General features: G+C 41.6%; 1 protein-coding gene across 1 annotated transcript in view; it reads right to left on the reverse strand.

Moving 5' to 3' along the window:
* Positions 1-13241: 13241 nt before the first annotated feature.
* The window catches only part of niban1 (niban apoptosis regulator 1), a 90043-nt gene continuing 81007 nt past the window's right edge, over positions 13242-22277 (reverse strand). Inside the window, exons 12-14 of the mRNA XM_033028158.1 lie at positions 21610-21717; positions 18836-18947; positions 13242-15090 (exon numbers count right to left, since the gene is read on the reverse strand). Of these exons, the coding sequence (XP_032884049.1) occupies positions 13670-15090; positions 18836-18947; positions 21610-21717 (1641 nt within the window). The 3' untranslated portion in view covers positions 13242-13669. The remainder of the gene's footprint in view (positions 15091-18835; positions 18948-21609; positions 21718-22277) is intronic.

Raw genomic sequence — 22277 nt, forward strand, 5'->3', positions numbered from 1 at the left:
GGATGGGGTGCCGGAACTCCTCAGCTGGCCCGCCGGCTGGGCTTTCTGTGCAGCCCTGCACCCGGGCCAACTCATCATTCACCCAGCCATGGCCGAGTTGGTCAATGAATTGCCATTGGGAATTTGTCCCTTATTTTGACCTGGGAGTGAGAAAGTTGGCAACTCTACACTACTCTACTCCTTGGAGCGCCAGAGGATGAGGGATGATCTTTTAGAGGTGTATAAAATCATGAGAAGAATAGATCGGGTAGAATAAAAAGGCTTTTGGCACATTAACCTTCATCAGCCAGAGTATTAAGTACAAAAGTTGGGAGGTCATGTTGCAGTTGTATAAGACGTTGGTGAGGCCACATTTAGAGTAATAGAAATCTGAAGGGTAACTTGTTCACACAAAGGATGGTAGGTGTATGGTTGTTGAGGCTGAGACTATTCCAACGTTCAAGAAACAGTCAGACAGGTGCATGGATAGGTACACAAAAATGCTGGAGAAACTCAGTGGGTGCAGCAGCATCTGTGGAGCGAAGGAGATAGGTAACGTTTCGGGCCGAACCCCTTCTTCAGTGTACCTTCGATTTTCCAGCATCTGCAGTTCCTTCTTGAACAGGTACATGGATAGGACAGGTTTGGAGGGATATGGACCAAGTGCAGGCTGCTGGGACTAGTGTAGCTGGGATATGTTGGCCGGTGTGGGCAAGTTGGACCGAAGGGCCTGATTCCATACTGTATCACTCTATGACTATACCCGGCATCTTCATTGACAGGAGAGCTGGCGATCATGGTATTAGCAGCTGTCAGGCAAACGAATGGGTGCTGTCCGCAGTGAGAAGTCACCACCTGGCCCAGGTTTCACATGTGTTCCGAGAATGCTAAATTTGTACTAAAAGGGAGCTATATTAAACAAATAATGTAATATATGAAAATCATGTTAGTAACTGCTTCTCTGCAACCTCGTGCAAATTCAACAGTGAATCTACCCAGGCTTGGGTGTGGAGAGCAAAACACAAAGTGCTGGAGGAGCTCTGGGCGAGGCAGCATCATGCTTTCAAACTTTTATATCCTCTGTTTGATGGGAAAGGGAAGAAGGAATTAAGAAAAGTGTAAATGGTCTTGGATTATGTTGGCTGCTTTCTGAAGGCAGCGTGAAGTATAAACGGAGGTGATGGTAGGGGGAGAATGGTTTGTGTGGTGGACTGGGCTATATACACAATTCTCTGCAGTTTCTTGCGGTCTTGAGCAGGGCTGTTGCCAAAATGAGCAGTGAGGCATCCTGATATAATTCTCTCTATGGTGCAAGTTGGTAAGATTTGTTAGAGATTTGCCGAACTTCCACAGACGACAAAGGAAGTAGAGGAAGTAGAGTGCTTTCATGGTCGTAGTTTCAAAGTAGTTGATTCAAGACAGATTGGTGGTGAGATGTACACACAAGGAACCTGTTCTCGACCATCTCCACTTCGGCACCATTGATGCTGACTGGGGCGTGTACACCACCTCCTTTCTGGAAGTCATTAGCTACCTTCATCTTGTTGGCATTTGGGACGACAGATGGCACAATGGGCTAAGTGTTCGGCTGGCAACCGGAAGGTAGCCGGTTCGAATCCCGCTTGGAGTGCATACTGTCGTTGTGTCCTTGGGCAAGACACTTCACCCACCTTTGCCTGTGTGTGAATGTGTGTGAATGTGTGTGAATGATTGGTGGTGGTCGGAGGGGCCGTAGGCGCAGATTGGCAGCCACGCTTCTGTCAGTCTGCCCCAGGGCAGCTGTGGCTACAGAAGTAGCTTACTACCACCGAGTGTGACTGAGGAGTGAATGAATAATGCGATGTAAAGCGCCTTGAGTATTAGAAAGGCGCTATATAAATCCCATCCATCATCATCATCATCATCATTTAGGGAGCGGTTGTTGGCTTGACTCCATGTTGTTAAACTCTCAATCTCCTTCCTGTACTCCATCTCATCATTGATTGAGATCCCACCCACCATGGTGATGTCATCTGCAAACTTGTAAATAGAGTTGGAGTAATATTTGGCTGTAGGGTCACGAGTGTATAGGGAGTATAGTAAAGGGCTGAGACACATCCTTACAAGGCACCAGTCTTGAGAATTATCATGGAGGATGTTTTGCTGCCTATCCTCATTGATTGTGGTCTATGGGTCAGGATGTCGAGGATCCAGTTACAGATGGTTTGCTGATTCCTCGGTCCAGCAGTTCGGAGATGAGTTTGGTTGGGATAATGGTGTTGATGACAGAGCTTTGATCAATAAATAGAAGTTTGACGTGGATGTGCTTGTTATCCAGATGTTCCAGAGATGAGTGTAGGGCCAGGGAGATGGCGGCTACCATGTACCTGTTGTGGTGTTAGGGGAACTGCAGTGAATGAGGCTGGAATTAATATGCTCTATGACCAGCCTCACGAAGCACTTTGCGATGGCGGAAGGCAGTCACTGCTCCAGTAAGGCATGCTACCTTGCTCTTCTTTGGCTGATATGGTCTTGTTAAAGCAGATGGAAACTTCATAACAGAGTAAGATGAGGTTAAAGATGTCCACAAATACTCCAAAAGAGCCAATCGCTTTCAGCAGGTTCACTCTCAGGAAGGCCAATCTGACATTTATTACAGTGACCGTGGATACAAATGCACCCGAGACTGTCACTCCACTGACCTGCTGTTCAAAGTGAGCATATAATCCATTGAGCTAACTAGGGAAGGAGGCATTGTTACCAGCGATATCTCCAGACTTCACTTGGTAGCCCGTTATAGAATGCAAACCTTGCCACAATCGACTGGTGTTTGTGTGGTTAACCCGGCACACTAATTCCTTATACGCATCCTTGATAGCTTTGTGAAGGTTGCAAAGAGATTTCTTGAATGCTGCAGACTTGGACTTCACTTGGCAATGGATCTTCCATTTTTTCTGTTGGAGAACATATCTATTGTCATCTTAGGCACACATTCCTCTACACACTTACTGTTGAAGTCTGCAGTGCCAGTGGCACACTCATTTTGGTTGGCCTTGAATATAGACCAGTGCACCAACTCAAAGCATTCACACAGGATCTCATCTCAGACCAGCACTGCACCACTTTCTGTATCAGATCCTCCCACTTCAGTTACCGCTTGTAAGCAGGACGTAGAAGCACAGCCAGTTGGTCAGATTTTCCAAAATGCAGGGGAATAAATCAGGTAGATGCACGGAGCCTCTTGTCCAGAGTAGGGGAATCGAGAACCAGAGGACATTGGTTTAAGGTGAGGGGGGAAAGATTTAATAGGAACTTGAGGGGTAACTTTTTCACACAAAGGGTGGTAGGTGTATGGAACTTGCTTGCCGGAGAAGGTAGTTGAGGCATGTGCTATTGCAACATTTAAGAAACATTTAGACAGGTATATGGGTAGAACAGGTTTAGAGTGATATGGGCCAAACACAGCCAGATGGGATTGGTGTAGATTGGACATGTTGGTCGGTGTGGGCAAGTTGGCCTGGTTTTACACTCTATGATTCTAAAGTGCTATCTCATCAAAACGTACAAAATTCTTTAAAGGCCTTGGCAGACTAGAAGCAGGGTGAATACTTCCCCTGACTGATGACGAAGACCAGTTTGAGACTAGGGTAGGCTGTTGAGGATGAAGAGATTTTTCACTCACTTAGAGCCTGGTGCACTTTTGGATTTTTATAACTCATGGTTGTGGAGACTCGGTCCTAATGCTCTTTTAAAACATATCTCTGGATATAAAGTGAATCAAGGAAAATGGACATAGTGCTGGGAAATGGAGCTGACGTTCGCTGTAATTTTGACAAAAAGGTAGATCAAGTTCAAAGGCCACAATGGCGTACTCCTGTTCCTATTTCTAATGGTCTTGGGTTTTCATCTTTTCTAAATCACAGATACAGTGTCAAAACAAGTTGCTGGAGATAGTATGAGAAAGAGAACAAAAGCAAACAATCATTTAAAAACAAGGTTAAGAATGTAGGTTATAAAGACCTGCAGATTTGTGTGAACAGGATTGTGTGCAACTAAGGATATGGGGAGTGGTGTTGATTAACTTCAGTGGATGCAATAAGAAAAGTCAGCTGGGAGTATTTTGGAATAGTCAAGCCTCAAATTAATAAAGTTAGCATATTATAAAGTCTAAGTACAGCAAAGTAGCAAAGACAGCAATATTCTATGAGAGGAAATATTGAAATGTTGCAAATGCTTAGGATTTATCAAATACTTTTAGCAATTACTTAATGGAGTACTTAATTCATCAAAAAAGAAAAAGGAAGCATATGCAAGATTTAAGAAGATAAAATCAGACAGTGCCTTTGAGGAATATAAAACAAGGAGGAAAGAACTCAAGCGTGCAATTAGAAGGGCCAAAGGGGACCACAAAATGTCTTTGGTGAGTTGATTTAAAGAAAATCCCAAGGCTTTTTATGTGTGTTAAAAACAAGAGGGTAATCAGGGAGACGCCTGCAGCATCACACACACACTAACCACCCCCCACACACACACTAACCACCCCTTGATATTATTCATTCGCTCCTTTTACCTCATCCACGCCCTATCCACTCATGCATAGCCCCCAACTCACAGGCGTGTCTAGAGAGGGGGAGGAAGAGCGGGGAGAGAGGGGGGGTTATCTGAGTCTTTCCAAATCAACAGCAAATTTTTTTGAAAGCGGTCAAAAAATTGTCTAAATTTGCGGAGTAAATAACCGTGAACTATTAAAATTCTAAAGAGATTAGTACCGTTAAAAAAACGGGAAGTAACAAATGGGAAAAAGCAACGTTAGAAATCTATTATATATTAAAACTGTGTGTGTGTGTGTGTGGGTGTTTGTGGGTGCCAGATTCAGCCTTTGATTCCTTGGTCCGCCAGCACTCCGTCATGAAACTCCGTCATTTTTTCCATGTCGCTAGCTCATTCACTTTTACATTCAATTATGCACTCCTCAAGACATTTTTTTTTAATTGTACCCATTTTAAAATAAAATCCTCCACTCCCCCCCCCCCCCCCCCCCCCCCCCCCATTCACCCATTCACTCATTTTGTGGCCTCCAGACCATAATGGCTGCTGACGCCCGCCTCTGCTCCAGAAACGCCGACATTTTTCCCTGCCGCTGGCACCGCGAGGCAACAGCTCCACCAGCGACTCACAGAACGCACACACGCCAACCTAACCACAAACCTGCACGTCTCCGCAAAGTGGGAGGAAACCTGAGCACCCGGAGGTAACCCACCCTGCCACAGGGAGCACCCAAGGTCAGGATCAAACCCGGGTCTCTGGAGCTGTAAGGCAGCAACTCAACAATGGTGGTTCTATCTTTCCCGTCCCAAGGTGTGTATTTTGTGTTCTTTGCGGTTTATTGTGTAGTGTATGTTTACTGGTTATTGTGCCGATCATACTGTACATATTAACCCCTTTATTCAGTTATAGTGTACAATCGGTAATAACGGACACCATTCCTCCCCACCGTTATATCGATGATTGATTGCATATTAATGACTTTGATGTAAATGTAAGTGGGTTGGATAGTAAGTTTGCACGTGATACCAAGATTGCTGATGTCATGGACTATGAGGAAGAATCAATGTATACAGCGTATTATATATCAGCTACAGAAATGGGTGGGGAAATGACAGATGGAGTTTAATCTGAACAAGTGCGAGGTGTTGCACAAGTGTTGCACTTTGGGAGATCGAATGCAATGCAAATAGATAAAATTAATGGTAAGACTCTTAATCCATCAGTCTGAAGAAGGATTTTGGCCCTAAACGTTGCCTATTTCCTTCGCTCCATAGATGCAGCTGCACCCGCTGAGTTTCTCCAGCATTTTTGTCTACCTAAGACTCTTGATAGTATTGATGTGCAGACGTACCCTGCGGTCCAAGTCTATAACTCCCTGAAAGTGGCATTACAAGCGATCTAGGAAGACAAGCATGCCCTATGCCTTCTTCACTCTGATAAAGAAGGCATTGGGCATGCTTGCCTTCCTAGATCGCGGCACTGAGTATAAGTGTTAGGAAGTCATGATGCAACTCTATAGGACTTTAATTAGCTGTGTGCTGTTCTGGTTGCCTCATTACAGGAATGGTGTGGTGGCCGCGGAAAGGTGCAGAAGAGGTTTACCAGAATGATGTCTGGATTAGAGGGTATTAGCTATGAGGAGAGGTTGGACAGACTTGGAATGTTTAGAAAATAGACAATAGGTGCAGGAGTAGGCCATTCAGCCCTTCGAGCCAGCACCGTTATTCAGTTTCCTCCCACACTCCAAATACGTACAGGTTTGTTGGATAATTTGCTTGGTGTACGTGTAAATTGTCCATATTGTGTGCAGGATAATGTTAACATGCAGGGATAGGGATCGCTGGTTGGAGTGGACTCGGGGGGCCGAAGGGCCTGTTTCCGTGCTGTATCTCTAAAACTAAAAACATGCTGCCATGGGTGTTGGTGGAGGGAGTTGCGAAAGTGAAATTTAAGAGGCATTTGGATAGCCTCCTGGATATGCTGGAAATGGAGAATATGGATCATATGGTGGCAGATGAGATGAGTTTAATTTGGCATCATGTTTGACACAAACATTGTGGGTGGAGGACCAGTTCCTGTATTGTATGTTCCATTTACTTTTGTGAGCCAACAATGATATTATGTCCTTCATATGTTCTAGTAAGAACAACAAAAACACAAACTGTGACTACTTGAGAAATAATGCTTTCATTAGAACAGTTAGCAAGTCTATTTCTTAGAAAATGGGGATGATTGTGTTCCAACTCTGTCCACAATAAAAAAATTCATTGATATATTCAGAAAACCTGGATGCAATAACACAGCGTTTTGTGCTCAGATGACATTTGTGAAATCAATGTGAACCATCTGGAGCTAGAATTTGTAAATGGAGACCATTGTCCTTGTGACAATACTGCTGGCCAATGCCACAATATCCTGAATAAATCTAGCATATATGTCCCATAAAGCTCTGTATTTCCTCAAATAAATATCTTTAGAGTTGCACAAGGGAATAGCAAATAATTTGCAAAGGCATCTCAAAGCAGCTGCATGGGTTTGTAACAGGTAATAAAATGATCTACAACCATCTGTTACAACGGGCACTACCTCAGTGATCATATGATAAAGCAAAGGCAACATATGTATCTGTCCTCACTAGAGGACAGCAGGTGGCACGGTTGCTCAGGGGTAGAGCTGCTGCCTCACAGCGCCAGGGACCCAGGTTTGAGCATGACTATGGGTGGTTGTGTGTATGGAGTTTGTACATTATCCCCGTGACCCACATGTGTTTTCTCCCGGATCTCTGGTTTTCTCCCACACTCCAAAGATGTGCAGGTTTGTAGGTTATTTGGCTTAGTATAATTGTAAATTGTCCCTGGTGTGTGTATGACAGTGTTATTGTGCAGGGATCGCTGGTGGGTACGGACTCGGTGGGCCGAAAGGACCTGTGATACATAGATACATAGACCATAGGTGCAGGAGTAAGCCATTCGGCCTTTCGAGCCAGCACCGCTATTCAATGTGATCAGGGCTGATCATTCACAATCAGTACTGTGTTCCTGCTTTCTCCCCATATCCCTTGATTCCGCCAGCCCTAAGAGCTCTACCTAATTATCTTTTGGATGCATCCAGTGAATCGGCCTCCACTGCCTTCCGAAGCAGGGAGTTCCACAAATTCACAACTCTCTGGGTGAAAATGGTTTTCCTCACCTCAGTTCTAAATAGCCTACCCCTTATTTTTTAAACTGTGACCCCTGGTTCTGGACTCCCCCAACATCAGGACCATGCTTCCTGCATCTAGCGTGTGCAATCCCTTAATAATTTTATATGTTTCTATAAAACATCACGGAGTGTCTTAAAGACATATAACTTGCAAATATTCATTTTGGCCAACTGGGTCCATGTTAACTGTCAACGACTCTATTACACTAATTAGATAATTAGCCATAAGGTCATAAGTGATAGGAATAGAATTAGGCCGTGCGGCCCATCAAGTCTACTCCGCCATTCAATCATAACTGATCTATCTCTCACTCCTAACCCCATTCTCTCCCCCTCCCCCCCATAACCTCTGACACCTGTATTTCTACAATAATCCCTTTTCTTTACTCTCCCTGATTCTCATCGACACTCCCCAGATATTATTTCTCTGCTACCTGCCGAGGACAATTTTCAGTGATCAATTAATCTACCAATCAACATGTCTTTGTGATGTTAGAGGAAACTAGAGCTCCCAAAGGAAACCCATAGAGACACAGGGAGAACTCACACAGACCGTATCCAAGGTCAGGATGGAATTTGAGTCTCTGGTGCTGAGGCAGCAGCACACCTACTGTGCTGTGCAGATTTAAAATAACCTTTTCTAATTGTTGGATTTTTTTTCTATTCTTGAGTCAAAGTGGAAGTTCCAACATGTCAACTTCAAGAGTATCAATTTGCAACTGAGAAGATAGACTCTTAGAGAGTTGAAGACAGGAGCATTGAAACAGCTCAGCTTTAAGGGAACTAAATCATAACTTTTTCTGAAGAAAGATCTGAAGAAGGGTCTCGATCCGAAACGTCACCTATTCCTTTACTCCAGAGATGCTGCCTGACCCGCTGAATTACTCCAGATTTTTGTGTCTATCTTCATAATTTTTTAACGTGAGGTTGATAATAAATGTCATAATATGCTGCAATTATGATTATTTCGGTCGTAGACTGAGACTGCAAGCAACCCTCATGCAACATTAACCAGAGTTCCAATTATATTACTTTATATTCTGTGTTACTTTCAGGCCCACTCAATTTGTATGTTGTGATACATTTATAGCATGACATATTACACGCTACATCAGTATAAATATGAAATAATGAATTAAACCTAGCCATGCTTCAGAATTGATCATCTGGTTATCAGTAATAGTGAACACAAGTGCCTCTAGTGGTATCATAGTGATTTGGTAGATGTGGGATCGCCTACTAAAAGACAGGAGTAATGTATTCTGATTCATGTACCTCCCAAATATATTTAGTTTGATAATTAAGCAGGCAAATAATTTTTTGGTTAAAGGTATAATATTAATGCAAGTTGTTATATGCAACATGAGACATGACAATTGTTGCTGCGTTCTAATAGATCAATTGCTCACTGTGTTGCCTAATGTCTATGCTAATTCTGCAGGGTACAATTTCCAACCTTCCAATGCTTCATCCTACTCTATTGAACTGAAAATAGGCGACTCCTGCAAATGCGCTGTAGAATTTCTTCTGGAATTACACAGCAACATATGAAATGTTCAATAATTCTAGAATAATACACCTTGTGGACCCTTCAGCTTTTATTTATTAGGCAATTTTCCCGCAGCAGATGGATGAAGCTTTATTTCTTAATAACCACAGAGTTTGAAAGTGGATTTTGAATTATCACTTTTTATTTAGAAAGATTATCTCCAGTAATGAAGAAATGGGTTCTTAACAGAGTCTTGAAAGAGTTTATCTATTCCAAACAAAGCATTGTGTTAAAATATTCAGTTTTGTAACTTTCTTCAGTGTCAACATATATATTCAAATTAAATCAGAAATACATAATTACAGAAGACATTTAAAGACAGATAAATTGTTTCCAGAGCCTCCTTGCTTTTGCCGTGTAATAGCAACAAGGCTGTACATTTAAAGTTCATGCACAGTCAAATTATTGAGAATTTAATTTCTTCAAAAGGTAACTACTTCCATTTCCAATCTCAAGTGTTGAAGTGTCAATTACAGCAGAAATCTTAAACAAATTTCAGAACGTGGAAAACTGATTAAAATATTATATGTGATTCCATCAGTTTTATCCTTCGATCGCAGGAGAGGCTTGGGATCAGTGTTTTAAATTAAGAACATAAAATTACAGTAAACAAAATAGAAAAATACTACATTTGAAAAAGGATAAGAGATTGAAAGATGTCAGCATCCAGAAAGACCAGCTTACCGTGTATATAAATCATTGAAAGCTAAATGCAGGTACATCAAACAAATAGAAAGGCAAAGGATACATAGACCTTTATCGTCAGAGATTTTATGTGCAAGAATAAAGATGGCTTATTAAATTTATACAGAACCGTGGGTGAGACCTCACCTGGACTATTATATACGGGCTCTGATCTCACGTCCTAAGGAAGCATATTAGAGGGAAAGTCACAAAGGTTCATTAGATTGATTTCAGGAATGCAGGGATTAAATTAAATAAACTAGATCTATACTCTGGATATTCGAAGAATGAGAGGAATTCTCATTGAAACATACAAAATATTTCTGGAGCTTGACATATGAACGATGTTTTTCCTGGCTGTGGTGTTTCGAACCCAGCGTTCAACCATTCAGGACTGAAATGACGAGAATTTTTTTCACACAGATGAAAGCGAGTCTTTGAAATTCTCTATCTAGTAGGGCTGCGGAAGCTCAGTCACTGACCAATTCAGGGTATTAAACACCTACGAGGTTTCTCATGGATAGTAGCTCTGAGGTTAAAACTCAGCCATGATCCTCATTGAATGGCAGAGAAGGTGCAAATAACTCGATGCCCAATTCCTGCTTTTGCTTTTTATGTCCTTGCAAATGCTAGAATCACCAAGGTGAGGATCTGATTTGACAATATATGGCACAATACTAACAGCAAGCGCTTGTAGCTCTTGTGTGAAAATACAGTAGATGAAAATGTGAGAAGAATCCATTCTTACATAGTGCAATTTGTACCCATTCATTTTGCCAGGGTTGTAACTATATCTCAACTAAACTTCAGAAGGTAAGAGTAACTAAAAGCTAGTAGAATAGATAATGTCAAGTTGTTGTCATGGAGATTTCATTCCCCCAGTATAACTTTTAAATCAATACCTGTACTAAGATTTTTCTTGTGGCACAACTCAATTTTTATGTGGTGAAAATTCACAGGAAACACACTTCTGATGTGTTATTTACTTGTTTTCAAGGTGATAGCCCCCGGTAAAGGGGTATAAGTGAAATATGGAAGACACCAACACCATACAGTTTTGTCTTTGTCAAGAATCTATAAGAGAAGTGTATGCAAAAGTGAAATTGTTTTTTTACATAATTAAATTTAGCAACAATTTTTAAATTGTTTTAATGTGAGATGGATTTAACAATTAATTGAACCTTACACAAGTGTCCATTTTGCACTGAGATCCATTTATTATTGAAATGCCACTTTAACTCTGTGGAAACTACCAGGCCCCCTTAATCAAAATAGACATAACTCGCATTTCTCTTTTTGTAGCTGAAAGTAGCAAAATTTGAAAGAGGAGAAGAGAAGAGCACATTTTTTTGCTTCATAATGGTTTACTGTATAATTGACCACTGGTGTAATTTCAATGATTGAACTGCCTCTATCTGAAGAGTTCTCTTGTTTCCCAGTGAATGACCTTACATTGTTCTAATGAAGGATACAGGAACAGGTGTTCTTTTCTTGTTATTAGCTAAAGATAGCATTTCACTTCAGCTTTTCTCACATGAATCAGATGGGTGTAATTAAGTACTTCATATGTGATTTTTAAATGGAGTGAGCTGATCTAAGAGGCAATATATCAATGGATGAAGTGATAGTCTTGTTTTAGATTTTTCTCCTTATCATTTAGTGCTCTATATAGTTTTATATTGAACCTGGGCCGTCGGCTATTTTGTTTATTTTTTTCCATTTGCTCCCCACTTTTTTAGATGCCACGAAGCACATACTTTCACTCATCTCTAGTTTTAGGAAGTGGTAGGGACTCGCATGCAACAGCTTGGAGTGAGCCCTCACTTCAAAGAAGCCCTTCTTTCATTCCTTTCCTAAGCCAAAATTGAAAGCTGTAATCATTAAATCTTCTTAGCCAAAAAAGTTTGAATGTGGTATGGGACATGCATGCACTCATTTTATTGTCCTGTTTCTCCTATTGTAAGGTAAATGGAAATGTTTCATTTGTTCCCTTTTGTGAAATGAAGTGAACGGTCAGCTTTACAGTTTTCTTTTAGGTAGCTGATAAGTTTTCATTTGATAATTTATAACTATAAGCTGCAAATTTCACTGTGTAAAAGGTTAGGATGCAGCAAAAACATTCCACTTGATGTTGTCAGTCCTGCTTTAGTTTGTACCAAAGTGACAACAGTAGCTTGCCTGAAGTACTATTCATGTTTACAGCACATTCCACACCGGGACTGTTGTAAGATTGCCAAACTTCCATAAACTAGTCACAGCAGTATTATGAATGGTAAGTTGTGTAAAGATAGGAATTAATACATAGAGAGAAAACAAAGTGCTGGAGTAACACAGCATCTCTAGAGAACATTGACAGGTGATGTTTTGGGTCCAGACCCTCCTTCTGACAGGATAGACACAAAATGCTGGAGTAAATCAGGAGGACAGGCAGCACCTCTGGAGAGATGAAATGGGTGACGTTTCGGATCAAGACCCTTCTTCAGACCCCGAAACGTCCCCCATTCCTGCTCTCCAGAGATATTGCCTGTCCCGCTAGGTTACTCCAGCATTTTGTGTCTATCTCCGATTTAAACCAACATCTGCAGTTCTTTCCTCTACTCCTTCTGACAGGGTTCTCCTGACTCTGAACGTCGCCTGTCCATGTCCTCCAGAGATTCTGCCTGACCCATTGGGTTACTCCAGCACTTTGCATTCTATGTAATATTTCAGTATCTGCAGTTAAATATGTGTCATTATTTATACAGAGCTCTGAATTCCAAATTATTTTTGGTACTAGTGTAACTGCGCACTCTATTAAATGGTTACAGTTTTATACATGGCTAAAACCATAATGAATTCAGGCACTTACTGTAACTAAGTACAACGAGCAGGCACTTAAATAGCCATGATAGTAAAGGATGCAGGCAAATAGGATTTATGTAGATGGACAAAAAGTTCAGCGGTGGATCCAAGGGCCTGCTTCTATGTTGTATAATTTTATGCTCTCTGAATCTGTGCATTCTGTACCATGAACAGAGTGATACAAATCATTGCATGGCATTCCACATAGACAGTGTGTATACAGCAGAACATTTCAGGAACTGCTCAATGTATATTACATGGAAGCAGCCACCCTGTTGATCCTTCATGAAGATAGCTCATTATTTGAACACTTAAAAAGAATATATTCTGTAGATATTCTCGTTATCATCACATAACATGATTACCAAAGAAGTTAATCATTAAATGTTCCAAGTTTCTTGAATTTGCACAATAGCTATCTCTTCCAGTAACCTGTTTCATTCAATTCAACTCTTTCTACTTTTTTCATATTCATATACTCGTGGTTGAGTCACTTTGATAAGGGAATTTACTTCTTCTGTCAAAGTAGTTCAATCTGTGTCTCTGCGCAGCCAGGTGAAGCACGCATATAGAAATGGGCAATGAACAATAATGTTCGGTATAATCTGGAATGCCTGGTGCAATCAGGAAAGCACTGAGTCTAGGTAAATAATCCAAATCAAATGGAAGATGGGATTTTGGCATCTTGGACATCTCACATTACAATTGATTTTATGGAGATTGGGCTTAAAGTTCCATTATTTCAGTTTCTGGTGATTCGATGGATTGGTTTTATGCAGCGATACGACAGTCACAATCATGTTACATTGTTAATTTCTTTGCCTCTGCATCCACATCAATTATCATCTATATTTGAGAATTCTTGTCATCTCTTTAGTTTCTTTAGTTTCATCCCGATTCAGACTTTTCTACTTCCTCCTTTTCAGAAGCATCATGTAGCACTTCGATATCTTCTGTGTGTACAGAACCAATTTCTTGAGCTTCTTCCTTGCTCAATATTGGGGCACTCCCAGAAACTGCTTTAGACTCAACACCATCAGTGGAAGGCTCATTTTCCAAACAGACATTGATTTGTTGTGGCATGTCTTCTTTTTCGGGTTCTGCAATCATCTCACCTTGTCCTTGTGATCCTTCATTAAGTATGGTTGATAAGTCTTCATGCGAGTCCTTGTCCTCCTTGCCTTGACCTTCTACAAGATCATTAACCATTGTCGAGGTCTTGCATTCAAGATCATTAACCATTGGAATGGTATTGCATTCATTATCTTCCTTATCTTGACTTTCCTGAAGTTGATCAACTGTTGATGGTAGACCTTTGCATTCATTATCTTCTTCATGCTGAACATCCACAACTTCTTCAACTGCTGATGGTAAGCTTTCATTCTCATTCTCTTTCTTACACTGATCTTCTACAAGATCATCGACTGTTGATGATAAGCCCTTCCATTCCTTATCATCTTTATTCTGACCTTCCACCAATTCATCAGTTGTTGGAGTCAAGCTCTTCAGTTCATTTTCCTCCTCATTCTGGCCTTCCACAAGATCCTCAGCTGGCACCAGCACGTTTTCTTCTTCGTGTTTCCCAATTTTCTCCTGTTGACCTTCCATGGATTCAACTATTGATGTGTTGTCTTCTCCATTTGTTTCACTTATATCCTTCAAAAGTTCATCCATTTTTGGACTGGATTCATTGTGTACTTCAACATGGCTTGCATCATTGGCTTTGCATGGCAAAGCTTCCCGATTTTCAGGATTCTTCTCAGCTGGCACTATTTCTACGGTTAGCAAGTCATGTATTTCTTTTAAACTATCGGGAGCTGAGGAACATACATTTTCATTCTCCTTTTCACCTTCTTGCCTGTTCTGAGGTTCATTTCCAGCTACATTCTCATTACTGTTTGCATTATTTAATCCAATTGGATTTTCAGCTTCCTGATAAATCCCTGTGGCTGTACTGGTTTCCTGTACTGCATTTATATCAAGTTGGGCCATCACCTCTCCATTATGATTGGCATGAAGTATCTCATTACCAGATTTCTCATGAGAAGCTGATGACTGTTCACTTTCCTGTTTCTCATTCAACAGAATATCCGATGTTGGAGCAGAATTTTGTGAAATCACTTTTTTACTGACTTCCAGTTCCTCAGCACATGAGCCTGCTGGTGATGTTTTGGATGGGCTCCTGGGTTGAGAACCTGGTGGTGTCTTTCCTTCATTTTTATCCGTGAGATTACCATCGCTATCGCTGGTATAAGGCAAGTTGTCTTCAAACAGATTATGTTTTTTCAACATGGCAGCTTCTTGCACCACTAACAGGAGAAAAATAAGTTGTTTTACAAATGAGAATTAAAATAACACAGATAACCTTCCAAAGCAACCGGATTTCTGCAAAAGAAATTTAGAGGCGCAATCAACTACAAACAAACGTCAAGCCATTAACAGTAATGTTAGCAATTTTAACGACAAGCTAGTCAAAGAGTTAAAAAACAATCTTAATGCAGGAGAGGGTGATGCAACGTAAGAGGTGTGCAGCGAGGGAATTTGCAAACGTTTGGCCAAACAGGTGAAATGCAGAGCAGCGAATGCACAGGAGACCTGAATCAGAGGAACACAGACGTGATTACAGGAAAAGGTGAGGCCAGGTTAGGAAACTGATGGGAAATTTAAATTGGAGGCTTGGCGACTGGAGGCTGCAGGGGTCACAGGTGGATAGTTTTCAGGCACCAATGTTGAAGGTTAACCCGGAGGCTTGGGAGCCCATAAGAGCCACCAGCACCTTCATCTCCGCAGCCAATGCCAACGTGTTCTCATTTACCATCCCTACTGTGGGAACAGCAGAATCTCCTGGTTTTAATCTCCAGCTCCAGTCACCTCCATTACTAGTGGCTTCTTTCTCAGCATGACCAAGGAATTCTAGGGGTGATACTGAACAAGACGGTGTACCAAAGGATAGAAACAGGAGAGTTTTGGACAAGCTGAAGTTTACAGACTGTGGAGGCTGGAATTCCAGTCAGACAAACATATAGCATCGTCAAAGACATAAATTTCACACCGGTAGCCTAAAGTAAGCTGGGAGGCAGGTGATGTTTCAGAGATGGAGATTGGTGGTCACTTTAATGGCATGGGGGTTCAGAAGCTGTGGCGAAGAATGCCAAAGTTGTGTTCTGTCTGCTATGGTCTTAAGACAAAGTTCAAGCGGAGGCAAATTTATTGAGTGCAAGGTTAGAGCCAAAACAACAATAGTGTTTAACTGGAACACACTGGACACAGCCAATAAGCAGAATCGGAATACTGATCAGGAGAATTGCTAGAGAGGTTGGGCTATTTGTCACCACCATGCATGTGGAAGCTGACCTCATGGCTTCAGATGGCATCACCAAGGTACCAAGGTGCAACAAAGGATGGAAAAACCTAAAGGTAGTTCCTCATGGGTCTCCAAAACCAATGATATGGAGATGGGTGCAAGTGACATTGTTACAATCAGGTCAGGCTGGGATCAAGGGAAGGAGCTTTCACTAAGCTGTATACATCAGTGGTTGAGAGAGGTGGAAATGGAGTTGGTCAATGGACAAACACTGTTAAATGTGCAAAAAGCTTCATAAAATTGCAGTGTTGAGATGGGACAATCGGTCACAGAGTATGTTATTCGTGACTTCAGTTCTGCCTATTTCAGTGCTGCAGGCAGAGGGAAACCTTCAGGAGAGAGATTAAAATGCAGTGTTGTAATAAAGATGGGCAGGTCTGGAAGGCAACAATACAGATTTGAGGAAGAGAGTGAGTGATATTGTGTGCCCTTGTATCTTCAGCCAGGATCTTTACTTCCAATGTGGCGCAAAAAATAATAATACCTTTAGTACAGGAAAGCATTCCGAGGTGTTTCACAAAAGCATCATCGATCAAAATTTGACACTGAACTTCTCTGTAAGAGATACCAGGTCAGCTGAAGAAGAGCTTGATCAAAGAAACAGATTATTTCTCAAGGAGAGACGAGAGATACAGAGGCAAAGAAGACATTCGGAATGAAAGATGCAGAGATCCCAAAGTCTTGAAGAGCCAGAGGCTACAGAAATAATGAGGATCAAAGCCATGGAAGGATTTAAAACAAAAAAATATATAACCATTAGCCTATAGATTGTGCTGGAATACAGCAGCATTGTTGACAGCCCATGGTGCCTCATAGATGTCCACATTTGAGATGCTGAGTCTGTCATGTATCTAAAATACTCTCAGATAACATGCCATGGAGAATGTCCACATAATGAAGAGGGGACCAGCTACACAAGGCCAGTTCAGTGATTATTAATGGACATTGAATTCCTCATCCTGTGAACAATTTCTGTCCTTGCTTCTCACTTGAAGATTAAGATCCAGGGTTTGCTGGGAAAGTCCCTGTTCATTGCTCTTTTCTAATTATCCTTGATAGATGGAGATGAGCTGCCTTCCTGAACTGCTGCAGTTTGTCAATGAGGACACTCTCACAGTGCTGTTTGCTCAGGAATATCAGCAACGATGAAGGACTGGCAACATATTTCCAGGTTAGTGTCATGTGAGGTGATAGGAAATTATGCTAATACTTCTTCCATATGATGTCCAACATGGAGGAGATCTGACTCATTCACTGAGGGAGGCGAGTGACTGGTAATCAGCGTGGCGTTGCCCACCCACCTTCCCAGGACTCATCCTCCGAGCTGGATACCACTGTGTTGCCATCTCCAGTGAGTCCAGGCACCACTGGTGGGACAAAATCCACTCAGGAATCATGATAGAGAAATCTGAGACCCACTGAGCCACATTGTAAGGCTCTGTGTATCTGAATATATTGCTTGATTAACCTTTAGGACAGTTTTCAAAATGTTGGCACATCCACAAATGTGGAGGGCTCTGCAGAGTTGACCTTTATTTTGACTGTATCTGGTGCTTGTGTCGATGATGCTAGTTTGATAGTTTAATTGTATTCTTAAATACTTCCCAAGACTATATGAGAGGGATTACTAGTCAACCACATTGGTGTTGGTCTTTGGTCTCTGATCTCATGGGGGAAGGCTTCAGATTTCATTCACTAAAAGCCAAAAGTGAAATAGTTAAGTGCTGGTAGTTTCATGATTTACGATTGCCAATATGTCCTTTCAGTCTAAACTTACCGAATTTGTAACCCTTCACTGATATGGTGGTTCATTAGTCCATATTCCAAGATTGCTTGTATAGTAACAGAACCATCCCTTCCCCCCACTACGGCAATTGAAGGTTAAGCTAGAGGTTCACCACTGGTCTTGAAGGACATGTTCCTTGCACCTAACAGTGCAAAGATGAAGGATATACCAGGACAAGGGACCATAGTGAGATTGGGTAATAGTTTCAATGGAATCATGGTTAAATAACTATATTTGAGGCAGCAACATCACAGTGGTGGAGCACCATAGGCTACAATAGGAATTTGAAAGTGTTTCAGAAGTTGTTGATTTCAGGGAAAGGTTTTCCTGGGCCAAGCATCGAAGAAAATGGAGTTGACATGGGGAAATGGTGGCATTGTCTATGCTAAAACAAATGTGAATTCTGAGGCACTGTGCAATGGTGAAGTCAAGAGATGACTGAGTGAACCTCTCCAATCGTTGGAGAAGTTTTACGGTGCAAGTGATTCAAGAGAGGAAAGAAATCCATTTCATCCATTAAACAAGAGACAGCAAGCAGAATTGAGATAGACATGAAAATCAGTTTATAAGGTAAAGAAGAAATTGGTAAGAAACTTCAGTGAGAAATTTGTCATGATGCTTGAGCTATCTTCCAGCTAGCTTGCAGCCAATTTGTAGCATCAAACCATCGCCTACCTACCTACCTTAACCTGTTTTCAGCAGGTGAGCAGAACACTTGCCACAATGTTTTTTCTCTCTTTAATGAAAGTGAAAAAATGTTGAGTATATCTACAGATTAAATCACAAAAGGGCAGGGGGTTTTATTGTCATTGTTTTCAAGATTGATTACAGCTATTAACTGTTTTCATCTTTATCACCTATTCTGAAGCTTGGGCTCATTTTCTAGGGTCAACACATTCTTTACCTTTGACCACTTCCCTGATAATGGTGTGAAGTAAAATTTCTTCGTAGATGTTCTCCACTTGAACGAGTTTTGTGTAGTCTGCGAAGATGTATTGCTCAAATTTCTGAAGTTCCTGTTCAAGGAGAAAAAGTTTATGCTCAGTTCCTTGCTAAAAAGATAACATTAATCCCTTTGCATCTTCCATTTGCATCTTCAATTCATCACATTAGCACAATATTGACCACTAGTCAGAAAATCATCAAGATTCTTGTATGTGATGTTTGAATGGAGGAACCCTGAAAACATAATTGCATTACCTTTGTAGATACATAATCTGATTATTGTATCCTTCCAATTTCCTTCCCTCTTGTTATTGCAATATTTTAGGGTAAAATTAAGCCTATTGACAGTCATTTCTCAACTTCTGAAAATCAAACACATTTTTAAATGAAACTAGACCAAGTGGGACCCGTTGGGTCCCGTCCCCTCAACGCGGGGGGGGGGGGGCGGCCTGCGACGTCACACACATGCACTAACCACCCCCACACACACACTAACTAGCCCCCGCACACTCACACACACTAACCACCCCCCTCGATATTATATTAATATTATTCATTCGCTCATTTTATCCCATAACCACCCTATCCACTGAGGCATAGCCCCCAACTCACAGGCGTGTCTAGAGAGGGAGGGGTGTAGAGAGTGAGGACTGAGAGAGAGGAGGCAGAGACAGAATGAGAGGGGCAGAGACAGATAGAGGGGGGCAGAGACAGAGACAGCGGGAGAGAGGGGGGGAGTGAGGGGGAGAGGGGGGAGAGATGGGGGGAGAGAGGGGGGAAGGGAGGGGGAGGAGGGAAGGGGGGAGAGGTGGGGAGGTGGGAGGGGGTGGGGGGATTGATGGGGGGAGGGGAGGGGAGGGGGAGAGAGGGGAGGGGGTGGAGGGTGGAGGATGGGGGTGATCAGGAATATTACAGCTTTAAACTTATATTGTGTGATAATAGATATCACTACATGAAATATGTCCCTCTACTATTTAAACTAAAGAGGTAATCCAAAATGTTAGGGATGTTTTACTTTCCACAAATGCTGTCTGCAACACTGAACCGTACTAGCATTTTGTGTTTTCATTTCACGGTTTGAAATTGATGAATTTATTTCTGAGCATCAAACCCTGTGCTATGGCTGAGCAAAGGATGAGGGGATGTTTGGCAAGCTTAAAATGAGCACGAGGGAACCTGTCCCCACCTATGGCAGCAGCTTATGTCTGCAGCCTTCGCTTTGTTCCACTACCCTAAACAGCAAGGCTTTCCCCTCCTCCAAGTTATGGCAAATACTTCCTCTCTACATGGAAACAAACAAGTAAATTCTGATTTTATTCACGTTGATGTACAGCAATGTCTGTGTCGAATCGATATCCTGCCCTGAAATATAAAATGACCAGGTTCCACAGCACACTGAACTCGGTTCAGCATTGGAGCTGTTTTTACTTGAAGCATAAATGTGACTGTGGTAAACATGTAAAAAAATCAGATAATGTAGAAAACATTTTCTTGAGTCACCCTTCTATTTACTATTTACTATTTACTTCTATTCACTTGCTATCTCAACTCTAAGCATTCAGCAGGAGGAACACAGCAGGCCAGCAAATACATGTGGAGGAAAAATAAAAGATGGTGTTTCAGGTTCTTCTGAAAGGTCCCAACCTGAAATATTGTTTGTTCTTTTCCCTCCACAGATGCTGCCTGACACTTTGAGTTGGTCCAGCATATTGTATTTTTGTTCATGATTCCAGCATCTGCAGTCGCTTGAGTCTCTAAACTCTCTGTCCAGATGCAGTCACAATCTGAAACGTCATTCAACCCCTTCCCTCCACAGTGGCTACTTGACCCGCTGAGTTCCTCCAGCAGTTTATATTTACTCCAGACTCCAGCAACTGAAGTCTCCAAATGCTAGTGCTGGACTCCTGCATTTCCTCATGGAGTCCATAGGGGCAGCAGAGTGAAGTTAAATGTCCCTGTACATTTACATGAGGAAATCTCTCTGTACAGCCTGCTCTGTTTTTAATGTGATAAATTTTTTATGTTTTAATTATTTTTACATTTTTGATTTTTCAAATTTTTTTTTTTTGTAATCGTATCTGTGATTTAAAATATTAGTCAATGCCAAAGGCCTTTACTCTCAGTGGCAGCGAATGGGCCTGTGATTGAAACCTCACAAGCTATCAATGCAGAGCTGGCTAGCCAGCTTAAAGCTCCAGCGATCCTCTGTGCTTCTTTAATTAGTGGACCGTGCAGTGAAAATGGAACCCAGGGGCAAACTGAATCGGTATGGTCCTAATCTAGGAACCACCAATTTAGGGTAGATACCAATCAGCATAAAATCCATCTTAATATGCTTGGCTAAAATGGCACCAGCTGATTGAATCCAGGAGTTACCTCATGAGGTAATGGCCCTGCAGCATAAATGTTCTAAATGTTTCTCTCAGGAGGCCTAGTGATTGAAGATTTTACAAGTAGCACTTCATGACTAAAATCTTTTTCTTTTTTTTTGGCAGACTCCAACACCATATTGTTCTCATATCGGTATTGAAGCTTGCGTGATAGGATTTTCTATTCCAAGAATTTGTTACGGATGCAATGTGGGTGTGTCAAACTCCATATCAAATTTCCTTATCAAGTGAAACAATGCAAAGAGAATAGAGTCTGGAAAATTATCCCCTTCATATCATGATACTTGATTGTTGTATTTATTATACAACTGTGTCGCCCCAATTTCAATCACTTGTCACTTACACGCTTATAACTTGGTGCCAATGTTTTCTGCAGTGTCGGCAATGTAATCTGCACCAGAGCTTCCTGGAATAGCCTCTTCCTTAGTGTGCTGCTGTCATGGTCGTATTGCTGAGAAAGAAAATGTTTGAAATCCTTATAGAAACGCAAAACATGTCGTGCATAAACAGATTTAAAAAAAATTATTCATATTCATTAGAATATTAAATTCTAAACTTTCATTCTGTGTTAAAGGTAACCCCATGGGACGACAGATGGCACAATGGGCTAAGTGTTCGGCTGGCAACCGGAAGGTAGCCGGTTCGAATCCCGCTTGGAGTGCATACTGTCGTTGTGTCCTTGGGCAAGACACTTCACCCACCTTTGCCTGTGTTTGAATGTGTGTGAATGTGTGTGAGTGATTGGTGGTGGTCGGAGGGGCCGTAGGCGCAGATTGGCAGCCACGCTTCCGTCAGTCTGCCCCAGGGCAGCTGTGGCTACAGAAGTAGCTTACCACCACCGAGTGTGACTGAGGAGTGAATGAATAATGCGATGTAAAGCGCCTTGAGTATTAGAAAGGCGCTATATAAATCCCATCCATTATTATTATTATTATTCCATTTATAATGATAAACATCAAGTTTCTTATCACATATTACAGATCTGGGTAAGGAGCTACAGATGAGGAGATA

Source organism: Amblyraja radiata, chromosome 10 (assembly GCF_010909765.2).
Source record: "Amblyraja radiata isolate CabotCenter1 chromosome 10, sAmbRad1.1.pri, whole genome shotgun sequence".
Taxonomy (NCBI): Eukaryota; Metazoa; Chordata; class Chondrichthyes; order Rajiformes; family Rajidae; genus Amblyraja; species Amblyraja radiata.